The following is a 12,211-nucleotide window of genomic DNA, read 5'->3' as shown; positions in this document are numbered from 1 at the left end:
CAAAACGTAAAAAATTAAATTTTCACTTAAAATTAAAATAAATAACTAAATCTGAAATAAAATAAAATAAAAGATTAAAACGAAAAATTAAGTTAAGGGACCACGTGTGGTATTTAACTTTAAAATTATTACTAAAATTCTTGAATCAAAATACCACTTTTACACCAAAAATTATTATTCAAGTTGCTTTTACTAAATATAATCAAAACATAAATTGGTTTAAATTTAATTTATTTTTTTAACTAAAATAAGCGAAACTAATTCAATAAAAATGAACTTTTATGACCGCATGGCATGGCGAAAACACACTGTACTATATTAACAAATTTCAATGTGTGGAATTATTTTATTTTCCAAGAAAAAGGGTTGATGAAAGCTAAGTTCGATAAAAGCCAATCCCAATACGACAAGCATTAGAGAAAACATTTTCCTTAGTGCTCTGCCATTCATTATCACGGAACCATATCAATTGAAATATACAGATGATAACAGGAAATGGAACTATATCAATGTCATATCCTAAAAAGAAACATGTTAAACTGCAAACGCAGTAGTGTCACTTCATATGGTGGAACCGTATATTTATTTTTTAATCATAAACTTTATAAATGTATTAATTAATTATAATAGAATTCACCATATTTAATATATATATATATATATATATATATATATATATTTCGACAATCATATAACAATTATTAAATTTGAAGGAGAGAAAAAAGATGTCATGAAAATTGTCATTTTTAGATTTAGATAATTTTGTAAAATACTTTTTTTTTATTTTAAAAATTTATATTAATTTTAGTTTATTAATAAAAAAATCTGAAACTCATAAAATAAATTATTGCAGTGGAGAGAAAATTAAATGTTTGATAAGAATGTTGTATTTTTAGAAATAATAAAAATTATTATTTGATATTTTTATTATTTTTAGAAATACATATAATTGTTTCTTTCATAAAATTAACATAAATTTTAATAAATAAAAATTAAACCGATTTTTAGTTTTTAATGTAATTTTGATGTATCTTTTTAAATTGTACTTTTTAGTTAATATTATATGCATTACTTTAAAATTATATATTTTACTTTACATTTATGATAAATTGAATACACCAATAATTAATAATTTTTTTTTATCATATTATTTAATTAGTGTGAAATCGTCAAATTGTAATCGTAACCTTTTGCATGACAATTACTATATAGACTTGCATACATTTATTGTCCTTTGCATGTCTATATCTAATCTAATTCATTAAGATCACATTATTACATTAAAGCCAATTTGTGAACTTAAATTCCAACATGCTAGTAGAATCCATCCAAAGTCAATGTTATTGGGATGTTACAAGTGACACATGTAGAATAGCAGCATTTAGCTCACCTAAGCTACAACTAGATTGGACCCACTTAAACATAACTGTGTATGGCTACAATTTTGATTCTAAATGTGTCAAATGTTACTTTACTTTTTTAAAGTTTGCAAAAATGTCTTTTAGTGCCTATTATGTTAATAATGTATGGACTATATTTACTAACAGAAAATAGATTAAACTAACTAATAAAAAATATATTTTAAGATCTAATGTCTAACACGAGACTCATTTGGTAATGTTATGTAGTCAGAGACTCTAATGATAGCCTCTCACAAATGAAAATAGTTATTTGCTTACAAAAAAAAAACACCCTAAAAACAAACACAGACCAAAATGTGATCTGTAAATTGAGAATTGACATATAAATTATTTATTACCTCTTCAGCCTCAATATATTGAATATTAACCTCACTACATCATTGTAATTTGGTCAATGTAAAGTTAAATATTACAACTCAATAGACCATATAAAAAAAATCAGAAAAAAATTGGAACCAACTACCCTAGTAATGGATAATTGATGGAGCAGAAACTTTTGCAGCCTACAACTTCTGTATGGACTATTTTCCCATAAAGTATACAAATTATCATCTAAATAATTAAATTCTATAAACAATTTATAAAAAAATATCATCAAATAAATTAACTGTAGACAGAGTTGTAAGGAGCTACACTGAGACTTCTAAAATTGCATTCAATGCACCATTTGCTCCTGCTCCATATACATTTGCTCCAACCAAGCCGGAATCGCATTGGTTCCATTGTTAAGATTGTATTGCAGTTTCCTTTGCTGATATTCAGCCTTATACTGACCAGATTCCTGCGGCGTAACGTCCTTCACAAGCGAATTAACCCAAGATACATCTGGTTCATCGTCATTCTCCGGTGCTTGAGTGGCAGCCGTAGTTAAAGGAGTACTGCTGCTTCGAAATCCAAAAGAAGATGATTTCCTCAGCTTATTCAGTTCTTCGCCATGTATGGCCCAATTCAATTTTCCATCTGGTGATCCCCAGTTGGAAAATGCGTAAGGATTGGGCGGAGAAAGAAGCTCGGAATAACGGTTCGCCACACTGCGCTCGATAAAGCTCTGGCTTCGCTTTGAAAAGGCAGCAGCTCTTGCATTCAAAGCCGCTGCGGCTGCCTCACCGGATCGATCAAACCTATAGGTTGGCGAATGGCATGAAGAATAGTTTTGCTGCTGCTGATTCATACTCGGGTGCATCTGGATTCCTGTTGGAGATTGTAACTGAGGTAGTCCTGCAGCATCAAGTGAGATACCATGGAATTTATTATGCAATATCGATGGATCATGAGACCCGAAAATGTCTTCGGTATGATCACTCAAAGAAACTTGAAAAGAAGGACTGTTAGGCATGGAATTTTTCCAGTTGGAAGGAGAGGAAAGACCAGATATCTCGTCCATCTTTAGCTGCTGCTGCCTGCGTCGCTGAGTTTCAACCTGAAGCATTGCCATACTTGAATCAAAATCTCCAGCAGTTATTGCAGTGTTAAACCTGCTTTTTGGAAGCTGAAGTGTAGGGACTGAAACATTGGACTGTGTCTGCCACATGGATGCAGCAGCAACAGCAGAAGATGCTCCAGATGGAGTCAAAGGCGTTGTCGAAGATGGTGGTATCATGACAGATGGAGAGCCGAGTGCAATCGGGCTAAGCGAACCCATCTCCAATGCAGAAGCACTACCGGAATATGACCTAGGAGATGGAATAGCAGAACCTGTTGAAGCATACAAAGGGCGAAGCTCCTCAAGCTTGTGAGCAAAGAAGCAAACTCTCCTTGTGCACGAACTCTCGTCCTTGCAAAGACGTGTTCGATACTGCGCAGGATGAAGCCAGCACTCGAAAATACCATGAGCATACTCACACAAATCCCCTTTGCTACACGATCCTTTCCGAAACTCAGGACAAGGAACACAGGTATAATTATACATCTTTGGATCGCGTCGCCTTGCATTTTCCCCTGGATGAACAAAGGGACACTCGGTCCAATCGTGAGAATAAGCCCTTGAACAAGGCTTCACTTTGAATGTATACATCCTAAATTCGTCAGTACTAAATATCCCATTATTTATGTCCGGAAGAGATAGATCAACAGGATAATCTTTCGAAACACGAGGCATGTTTACATCTTGCCGTTGCTGTTCATCAACATGGCCAAATGAAATTTCCTCCGGAAACGTAAGACATGTCCAATCAGCACCACCGATCCCCTCCAAAAGAGCTTGTAGCATCCTCTTCCTTGGATTGAAGATAGAATTTGCCACAGAGACAATCAAATCAACGGGTCGGTTACCGTTAACATCAACCGCACTCGCATCCGCTGATGCATCAAGCAAAAGCTTGATAATCTCAACAGAAGCAGCAGAACCACCAGCAACAGCACAATGAAGAGCTGTAGCACCATCTGACCCACTAGACCGATTAACATCAACGTAACCTGTTGCAAGAATATAAGCCGATACACCCAAGCTTCCAAAGATAGCAGCAACCATGAGAGGTGTCCTCTCTTCATAACCCAATTTATTCGAACCAACCCTCCTTCCGTACCACAAACCGACCCCATCAACATCACAGCCCTCCTTTTCAACTGCATCTCTGAAACTAATCAAATCATCCGCAGCTGAAAATTCAAGCAAAGAAGAAACCTCATGATGCTGCCCTAACCCTTCATTATTCACAATCTCATACCCCATGACGAAATCAATGTCAGATATTTTCGTCTTAGAACCACTGCACACGAAGATAATTTCCTTCAATACCTAAACAGGATCTGAAAAACCACACAAGAGAACAAATTCAATATGCTATTGCAATTTTCACCAACCATGATGTTTCAAATTTATACCATAGAAACTCAGTTTAACATAACAAAAGTGAAAACAGATAAAATCAACTAAAAGGGAATAACTCTTCTCATTTTCTGGATACAGGTGATTGTTGTGCAAACAATAAAACAATTAAAAGTTACAGAATCACAAACAGCAATGAAATTTACAACAAGCATATATGCTTTAATTGAAAAAGGTTCAATATTTCAGTTATTTATGGTTATGTAACAATAATGATAAAAATTTGCATGAATACAGGTAAAAGGAAAAAGAAGAAATCGTTGCAAACATAAACTAAATAACAACAAAACAACCTGTCCTATGTTGTTTCCATGCTGAAATAAAAGGAAAATGTTTTTTTTATTAACATTAACATGGTTAATGTATTTTTCCTCCATCAATTAACTCTTAAACCAAAACCAATTTTTTTTTCTGAAAATTTCTTAGCAACTAAGGAAAAAAAAACATTACAGCTTCAAAGAAACTAATAAAGTAACAATTTTTAAGCGTAAATTGAAATACCCAAAATCATGAATTAGTGAAAACAACGTTAGAGAATAAAAGTATTGTACCTTAAAAAACAAAGAGACACGAAACAAAGAAATTAGACTCTGGTTTTTTTGGCGTGCTCTTGTGAACAATAAAACTTGCAAGAGGGAGTGGAAGACTTCTCTTTCTGCAAATACTTTTTGGTTTGTTTGGGTCAAAAAAGTGGAACTCAATAGTTTCAATACTTCTTACCAATTCCATTTCTTCTATTAAAAAATAATATAATATGTCATTGGATTAGGAAAATAATATTTTTTCATTTCCAACTTTTCCTTTTGTTGGATTTTTCCTTTGCTGATTTTTTGTTGAAAACATTATTGCATCAAATTCTCTCTCTTTCTTTTTTATTGTTAATTATGAGATTATTGTAGTATCGGTTTCGAGTCTTTGTAAATACATACTAGCTAGTATATAGATACATGTCAATCAATTTTTAAAATTTTGATGATCAAGTATTTGTAATTTAAAAAATGCTTATGATATACATTACGAACAAACTTTAAATAATTTTTCAAAATCTTAATTCCAAAAAAAAAATTACTCAAAATTTCATTCAAGATATTGATGTTTTTCAACAAATATTATTTGGTTTGATATCTACGGTTTAGGTTCATTTTATATCAATATCCTTAAGTCAATTAATGTGTTACATTGTATTTTTCTTTGTCAAGTTTCATTTACATCTCAAATCAATGAAAAATTGATCTGCTTATTATTTTATAAATGTCTCAATTATAATTACTTTAAATTACAATTGTGTTTTTTTAAAATAGACCAAATTGATTAATTGAATTAAAAACCAATCAATTTGTTGGTTGACTCAATTTCGTATAAACTCTAATTTAATTGAACAGAATTAAATTAGAGTTAAAATATGATCGCTTCTACTATTTTTTATTTTTATTATTTTATTTAATTTTTAATATTATTTTTTATATATTAGTCATCTAGTTTAACTATACTTAAATTAATTGAATCAATTAAATCATGATAAGTTATGTCAGTTTGATTTTAAAATACTAGTTTAAAATATATACAAGACTTCCGCAAGTATTTTTGTTTGTTGTTTTGTTTAATCCATATTATTAGCTCTTATTTATACTTTAATATATTTTTTCCATACAACTAAATTTTGGAATCAAACCTAAAAGACATAAACTTAAAACAACTTTTTTACTTAGACTTTCTTTAAAAAAAAGAATCTTAAGTAATAAGTCGTTTTATGTATGACTTATAATTTATACTTTGTTTAGTTAAAACAGTAATTTGAAATAAGTAAGAATGTCAAATTAATATAATTATTTTATGGAATTAATCTTAATTTTGACTAATTTCACCCAAAAAAATTACACATTTGAGTGGAAAGAAATTCAAGAAAATATATTATTTTATCTTTTTTAATTGTAAAACAAAAAATTACAATTCATTTTTCTTTTCATGGATACGTACAATCCTCTTAAAAAGTTTCTATCTAGAACATATTGAATCTATTTATTACTTTATTATTATCCATCTATTTTGAATCTACTGGATTATTTTCATATTATTAATACTTATACCTATAGATAAAGGGATATTTTTTAGCCTACTTTTTATTCCTAAATTGTCCTTTTTAAATTTTCTTATCTTCCAACACCTTTATTTTTTCTAAACAATACTTGCTTTACCTTTTTAATACACAATATCCATAACTAATATAAAAGGTGATACCTTTTACATTTAGTATAATTATTTTAATTTCAAAATTACCTCTTACAATTTTTGCCTAATACAATGCTTAATTGACTAATTATTTACCATCAAACTTATCAACAAATAATAATATGATTTATGTTAATAGTTTACAATCAAATTTGTTTACAAATAAATATATATATATATACACCACAAATTATATATACTACATTATTGATAAATATATAAAAATATATAATATATAAATAATTTTTAAATTATAATCAAAATTATATAATATATATATATATATAACCATATATATATATATAAACATTAGTGAAAAAAGAGGACAAATGGACATATGAGTGTTTGCCTGAATGCTAATTAAATTACAAGAATTAAAAATGTTGATAGGAATATAAAATATCAAATTACAAAAATTACAAAAATTGATAGGAATATAAAATTTGTTGACAATTGATATTATTTTTTTATTATTTTATATTTGAGGAAAAAAATTGTTAACATTTTTATTATATTTTTTATTATTGGTTGCAAAAAGAATATACAAATTAATGAGAGGTATGTTAGTAAATGAATAATTAATACAATTAAAAAATCTCAATAAATTAGGGCAAAAAATTTTCTCAAGAAACTGTTATATTTAGAGATAGAGATTCATTAAAAAAAAAAATCACATTTTCTCTAGTTTAACAAAGAAAAAGGTTAGTTATTTTTTCTTTTATGTTTCCTCGTTCATTTTTACTTTAATATTTTTCACTTTATATTAGTTATAATGATAAATATCTAATAATTAATAAAAATATTTTAATAAAATATTATTATTATTTTCAGAAAAAGAAAGGAAAGAAGAGAAAAGTTGGAAAAACAAAGACATGTGGGCCAGGCTGCTGCGCATAATATCTAAAGTTTATGGAGTAGTGAATGACACGTGTCAGTTGTAATCTAGGATGGGTACAATGAAACGACCCAACCTGGTATACCGGATGCTTACGACTTTCACGTTTTGTATTTTTTAGAGAAAAAGAAGTTTGTATGTTGTCACCGACTGTTACTTCAAACAAACCTCACCATCATAACCTCTTTTATTGCTCTGTCCTATCGTTCATTTTGGAGTCTTCTATGCAAACCCTTCTCGGTTTTTATTTTAGTAAAAAGTGTCCATGTCTATTGATAGCTTATCTTGTTTATAAATTGTCATTCACCTTGATTTGCAAATAATATTGGAACTTTTTATGGTATTAGGATAATTCTGAAAAATAAATTTTATATTAATTGAAAGATACTTTAGAATATATATCATTAAAATAGAGTAAAAATATGTTATATTTGATTATATCAGAGATAAAAAAAATGAGCAAAAAACAAATATTTGAGACATCTTGAAATAAATGTTTTTTTTAAGATTTGTTTGATGAAAAACAAAAGAGAGTGGGTGATAATGTTTGATCATATTATTGTCTAAATTTAAAAATTAATTAAAGAATTGGCTAATAACTCTTAACTATACAATGTACAAAGAAATGTACAAAAATAAAGTAAAACATAAAGATAAAGGGATAAAAATGCGTAAAAAGATTGTTCAATTGATTTTGCGTGTTTAAAATTACAAGCATTTCTACATATAGACAAATGCTAGTCCTACTAGCCATGATATCGTGGCCTACAAAAATGTAGCATTGCTCATTTATTTATGCGAGTAATGCATGACATCCCACAATTGATTCGTTGTTCCTAGTTTCACGACACATTTCATTGCCAATATTTGAATGTGTTTTTTCCTCGGATAATGCCTTCATATTAGTTGTTAAATCTATTTAGTGGCACTAAAAACGTGGAATACGAGAGCAACTGCCAAATTATCAATTTATACTAAGTTTGACACATTTCTATGTCTTCACGACCTTTGTGAACCTTAGCAGACTTGAGAAAAATTCAAATGACTCATATTTGATTGTTTTTCCGTCATTTGGCCTTACTTCAATAAGGAGATTTCGACTAGCCGGAAAGTAATTTGTTTGGTGGTTGATGTGGAAGAATTAAAGAGTGGAGCAATAAAGAGTCAGTTATTTTATCTATATTCACAAAATAACACTAATATATAATAACATTTGTTATGAAAATATATCGGTGGGTGTCCATTTCTTTTAATCTTATATATTCTTTAGTTTGATCAAGAACTTTCATTAGTGAATGGCCAGTGGAGTTTATAGTACATGTGAATTTTTATTTTTTTAGTAATATTTTTTGGAACTCTTATAATTCTCATAAAAAAAAATTGAACTATATGCAGTTATTTTGTCTGAATAAACTCACGACTGACCATGATTTTGGGTATTTTAACTTTATCATATTTATAGATTTTATTATATTTATAGTTATTTTGTCGCGTAATATCTATGAGTTTGTTCGTATATTTATTTTTTAAAATTTTATTTCGATCAATATAATTTATAAATTTAATGAGTAAATATCGTTTGATAGTAAAAAAACAAAAAAATACTGGACCAAATTTAAACTATTAAAAATGGGGACTAAACAATAAATAGACTAATCAGTCTTCTCTTGAGTTAGAAAAAAGTGGATTGATTACACTTAATTACAACGGTACGTATTTTAAAATAAAGATGAGTAATATTATTGAAACATAAAATTTGACACAAAATGAGACACAAATACAATAATTTATCATTTTATGAAAACCAAAACTTGACCTCTATATTTTATACGATATTGTATTTGTGTCGCAATTTATGTCAAATTATATGTTCCAATAACATTATTTAATACAAATATTCATTCTATTTCACATAAAGTGCCACATTTGACTATTTCACACAAATTTAAAAAATATTAAATGAAGGAGAAAAAATAATTATTTTAATAAATAAATATTATTAATCATTTGTATATTCTCATTACCATACATATAAAATGGAGAATACTAACTTTAAGAGTGATGAATATAATATTAATAAAAAATACAATTAAAAATAATAATTAAAGATACATTAAAAATAAAAATGTCATTCTTTTTAAGAAAAATATTTGGCTTAATTGCAGTTTTGATCATCCTATTTTAGCTGAATCACGAAAGTAGTCCCCCCATTTTGTTTCTCCCCAATTTTGGTCTCCTAACAAAATTTTGGTCTAAAACTTGATGAAATTTCATTTATTTAAGTCATAACATGCCTCAAGATCTCATGTGCAACAATTGCACGTGAAATCTATGATCATAAATGGTGCACGGCTTTAAAAACTGAAATTTCATCAAGTTTTGGACCAAAATTCTGTTTGGGGGACCAAAACTGGGGAGAAACAAAATGGAAAACTACTTTCGCAATTCAGCTAAAATAAAGGGACCAAAACTGCAATTAAGGTAAAATATTTTTACAAAAATAACGATTATTGCAGAAAATAAAGAATAATTTACAGCGGTTCTAACTTAAAGGACTTCCCGTCTCCTTGGGATATTAGATGAAATAAAATGGAGCTACATGGAATTATCTTACTTCTCCTTTTGATGCATACAAATAAAAGCTGCATAACAATAATTAAAAAGTGATTGACATAAGCCTCAAAATCTTGATAGTTCAAAACAACTAATAAACCATCTCATGTACATATTGCATTCATCATAAATAGAAATTAAAAAGTGATGTAAAACCTAAAATCTCAATAATTCGAAACAACTAATAATTCATAAGTCTAACTAGTGATAATTGAATAAAAAAGGATTTAATGTCAAAGATAAAAACATCTATTCATTCTCCTCTCTTACACTAACACAAATATTATCCTTATTTTCAGACTAGTGAGTCATATCTTTCAACTTTTATTGAATCCTTAGATTCAATGTCCACACATTATTCTTATGATTCTTCCAAGACTAGATCATTTTGCACTTCAACCACTTGTTGCTTTCCCTTTTTGGATGAAGAACCAATAATTAGGCTCTTTTTTTTTAGATGTCACTCAAACAACACTAGAGATAAAGACTTCTTTTCTCTCTTTAGTTGTTTGCCTAGTATATCATGCAGACTCTCCAACTCTTGAAGCCCTATAAAAAGCTTCCCAATTAAGGAGATGCTCATAATTCTCATCCCCAAAGACCCTTTCATTCTCAGCTTAAATCTTCACAACTATCCATCATCCCAACCATCCATTGGTGACATGAGTCATTTGTGTCACCAAGTGAAATTGGGTCAATTTCATTCCTATAGTTGTATCTTTGGAGTCATGCTTGGTTATATTTGACATACACTAAATTGTGGAGCCTTTTATAGCCAATTGTTGTAAATTGGGAGTTTGTTGTTTATACATTTGCCACTGTTGCATTAGAATACAGATCCAAAGATGTTATGCAGTGGAATGTCGAACTAACTTTAAAATTTAGAAGAGTTAAAAAAATCATCCACTTCTCATCTTGTCAAATTGTATTCCTTTATAAAATTGCAAAATTTATTTCCAAACATACCACTACTTATTTTATTTATACAATTTCACTAGAATATGTTTTCTTGCTTTTGCAGTAGGCACCAACTTTTCACTGCATGCATACATCTCATTGGTCACCATGAGATGGTCACCACAATCATATTGAATAAAAAGGTTGGGCATAAAAGAGTTATGGGTTTAGAAAGTGGTCAACTGTATATAATGAACGATAAAGTTGATAAGTCTGACTATCATCGATAATTTCAAAAACCTCTATATTTATTTTCATGTACCTTGAAAGATCTCATATATAACTTCCTTATCCTCCTCCATTGCCTAATAAATATAACTCATGGCTGGTTTTTCTCACTATCGACGAAGACAAAACACCTAAACAAGATGAGTCGTCACATTGAATGTATGCACTATATTATTTCAAAAAGGTGGCATCACTATAATTTTTCTTGTTTCTTTCTCTTTGACTTCTGTGGACATTTTTTTATTTGTCAAATTCGTTAACAATTTTTTTTTTTCAGATTTGATTTTTCTTTGTGAAAGCCTTTTCATTGAAAGGAAGGATGTGGCAAATTGAGTTATTGCATGCCTCACTAATTCTCTTTTGTTGGTAAAATACCCCAATAAGCTCAAAGTCCTTGAATAATTGTATTAATCCAACAATTCTTTAGTGTGTCAGCTCCTTGTTAAGAAGCGGAACTCTCATATCATGGTAAGATGGAGGCTTCAAGTGTGGTCCAAAACTTCCGACATCAACAAGCATGTCATGAAGCTTTCCAACTTAACCATAGTTAATGACAAACCAACTTTGTAACTCGTGCCATGATCTCCTTATCACATACATCTCTTATGCTTGATTGCTTCAATTCCTGTTTTTCTTTGAATTGTAGTAGCAGGTTTTTGAAAAAGAGTTCAATAGAGCCCTTTGAAGCACGTTTTCCAAACCTTCATCAATAACAACTTCCTTATCACTATCACCATATATAGTCATCAAGATCTAGCATTACCCTTTTTTATTCCCTAAACAAAAATAAACAGAGGGTTGAAAAAAAAAACAAATAACAGAAGAGAAGAAAGAAATTATACAAGGGAAAGATGATTAGTGATGACACTGAAGGAAAAAAACGGAGGAAAGGATGTGAAAGAAAGGAAGAGAAAAATAAAATAAAAAACAGTGGAAGAGAAGAAGAAAGAAACCAAAAGAAACATCTTTGTCGCGTAGGAAAGAATTCAAACTGACATTGAAAGCTTGCTTTAGATGTGAAAGAGGATGGATAAAGAAAGA

At 29.3% G+C, this 12,211-nt stretch overlaps 1 protein-coding gene across 3 annotated transcripts; it reads right to left on the bottom strand.

Moving 5' to 3' along the window:
- Positions 1 to 1,729: 1,729 nt before the first annotated feature.
- Positions 1,730 to 5,034, bottom strand: LOC101503577 (zinc finger CCCH domain-containing protein 66-like). 3 transcript variants are annotated; one of them, XM_027331960.2, is made up of 2 exons: positions 4,800 to 5,034; positions 1,730 to 4,129 (listed from the first exon to the last, which is right to left on the bottom strand). In XM_027331960.2, the coding sequence occupies exon 2, from the start codon at positions 4,090 to 4,092 to the stop codon at positions 2,077 to 2,079; it is 2,016 nt and encodes a 671-aa protein (XP_027187761.1). In that variant the 5' UTR covers positions 4,093 to 4,129; positions 4,800 to 5,034; the 3' UTR covers positions 1,730 to 2,076. The 3 variants fall into 3 exon arrangements, with proteins under 3 accessions (XP_027187761.1, XP_004490603.1, XP_073221638.1); XM_004490546.4 differs by having other exon boundaries at positions 1,730 to 4,169; positions 4,800 to 5,031; XM_073365537.1 differs by lacking the exon at positions 4,800 to 5,034 and adding an exon at positions 4,542 to 4,746 and having other exon boundaries at positions 1,730 to 4,169.
- Positions 5,035 to 12,211: the final 7,177 nt, after the last annotated feature.

Source organism: Cicer arietinum, chromosome 2 (assembly GCF_000331145.2).
Source record: "Cicer arietinum cultivar CDC Frontier isolate Library 1 chromosome 2, Cicar.CDCFrontier_v2.0, whole genome shotgun sequence".
In the NCBI taxonomy this organism is placed as follows: Eukaryota; Viridiplantae; Streptophyta; class Magnoliopsida; order Fabales; family Fabaceae; genus Cicer; species Cicer arietinum.
Note: the sequence above shows the minus strand (reverse complement) of the source record. Positions and strands in the feature narration are given on the sequence as shown.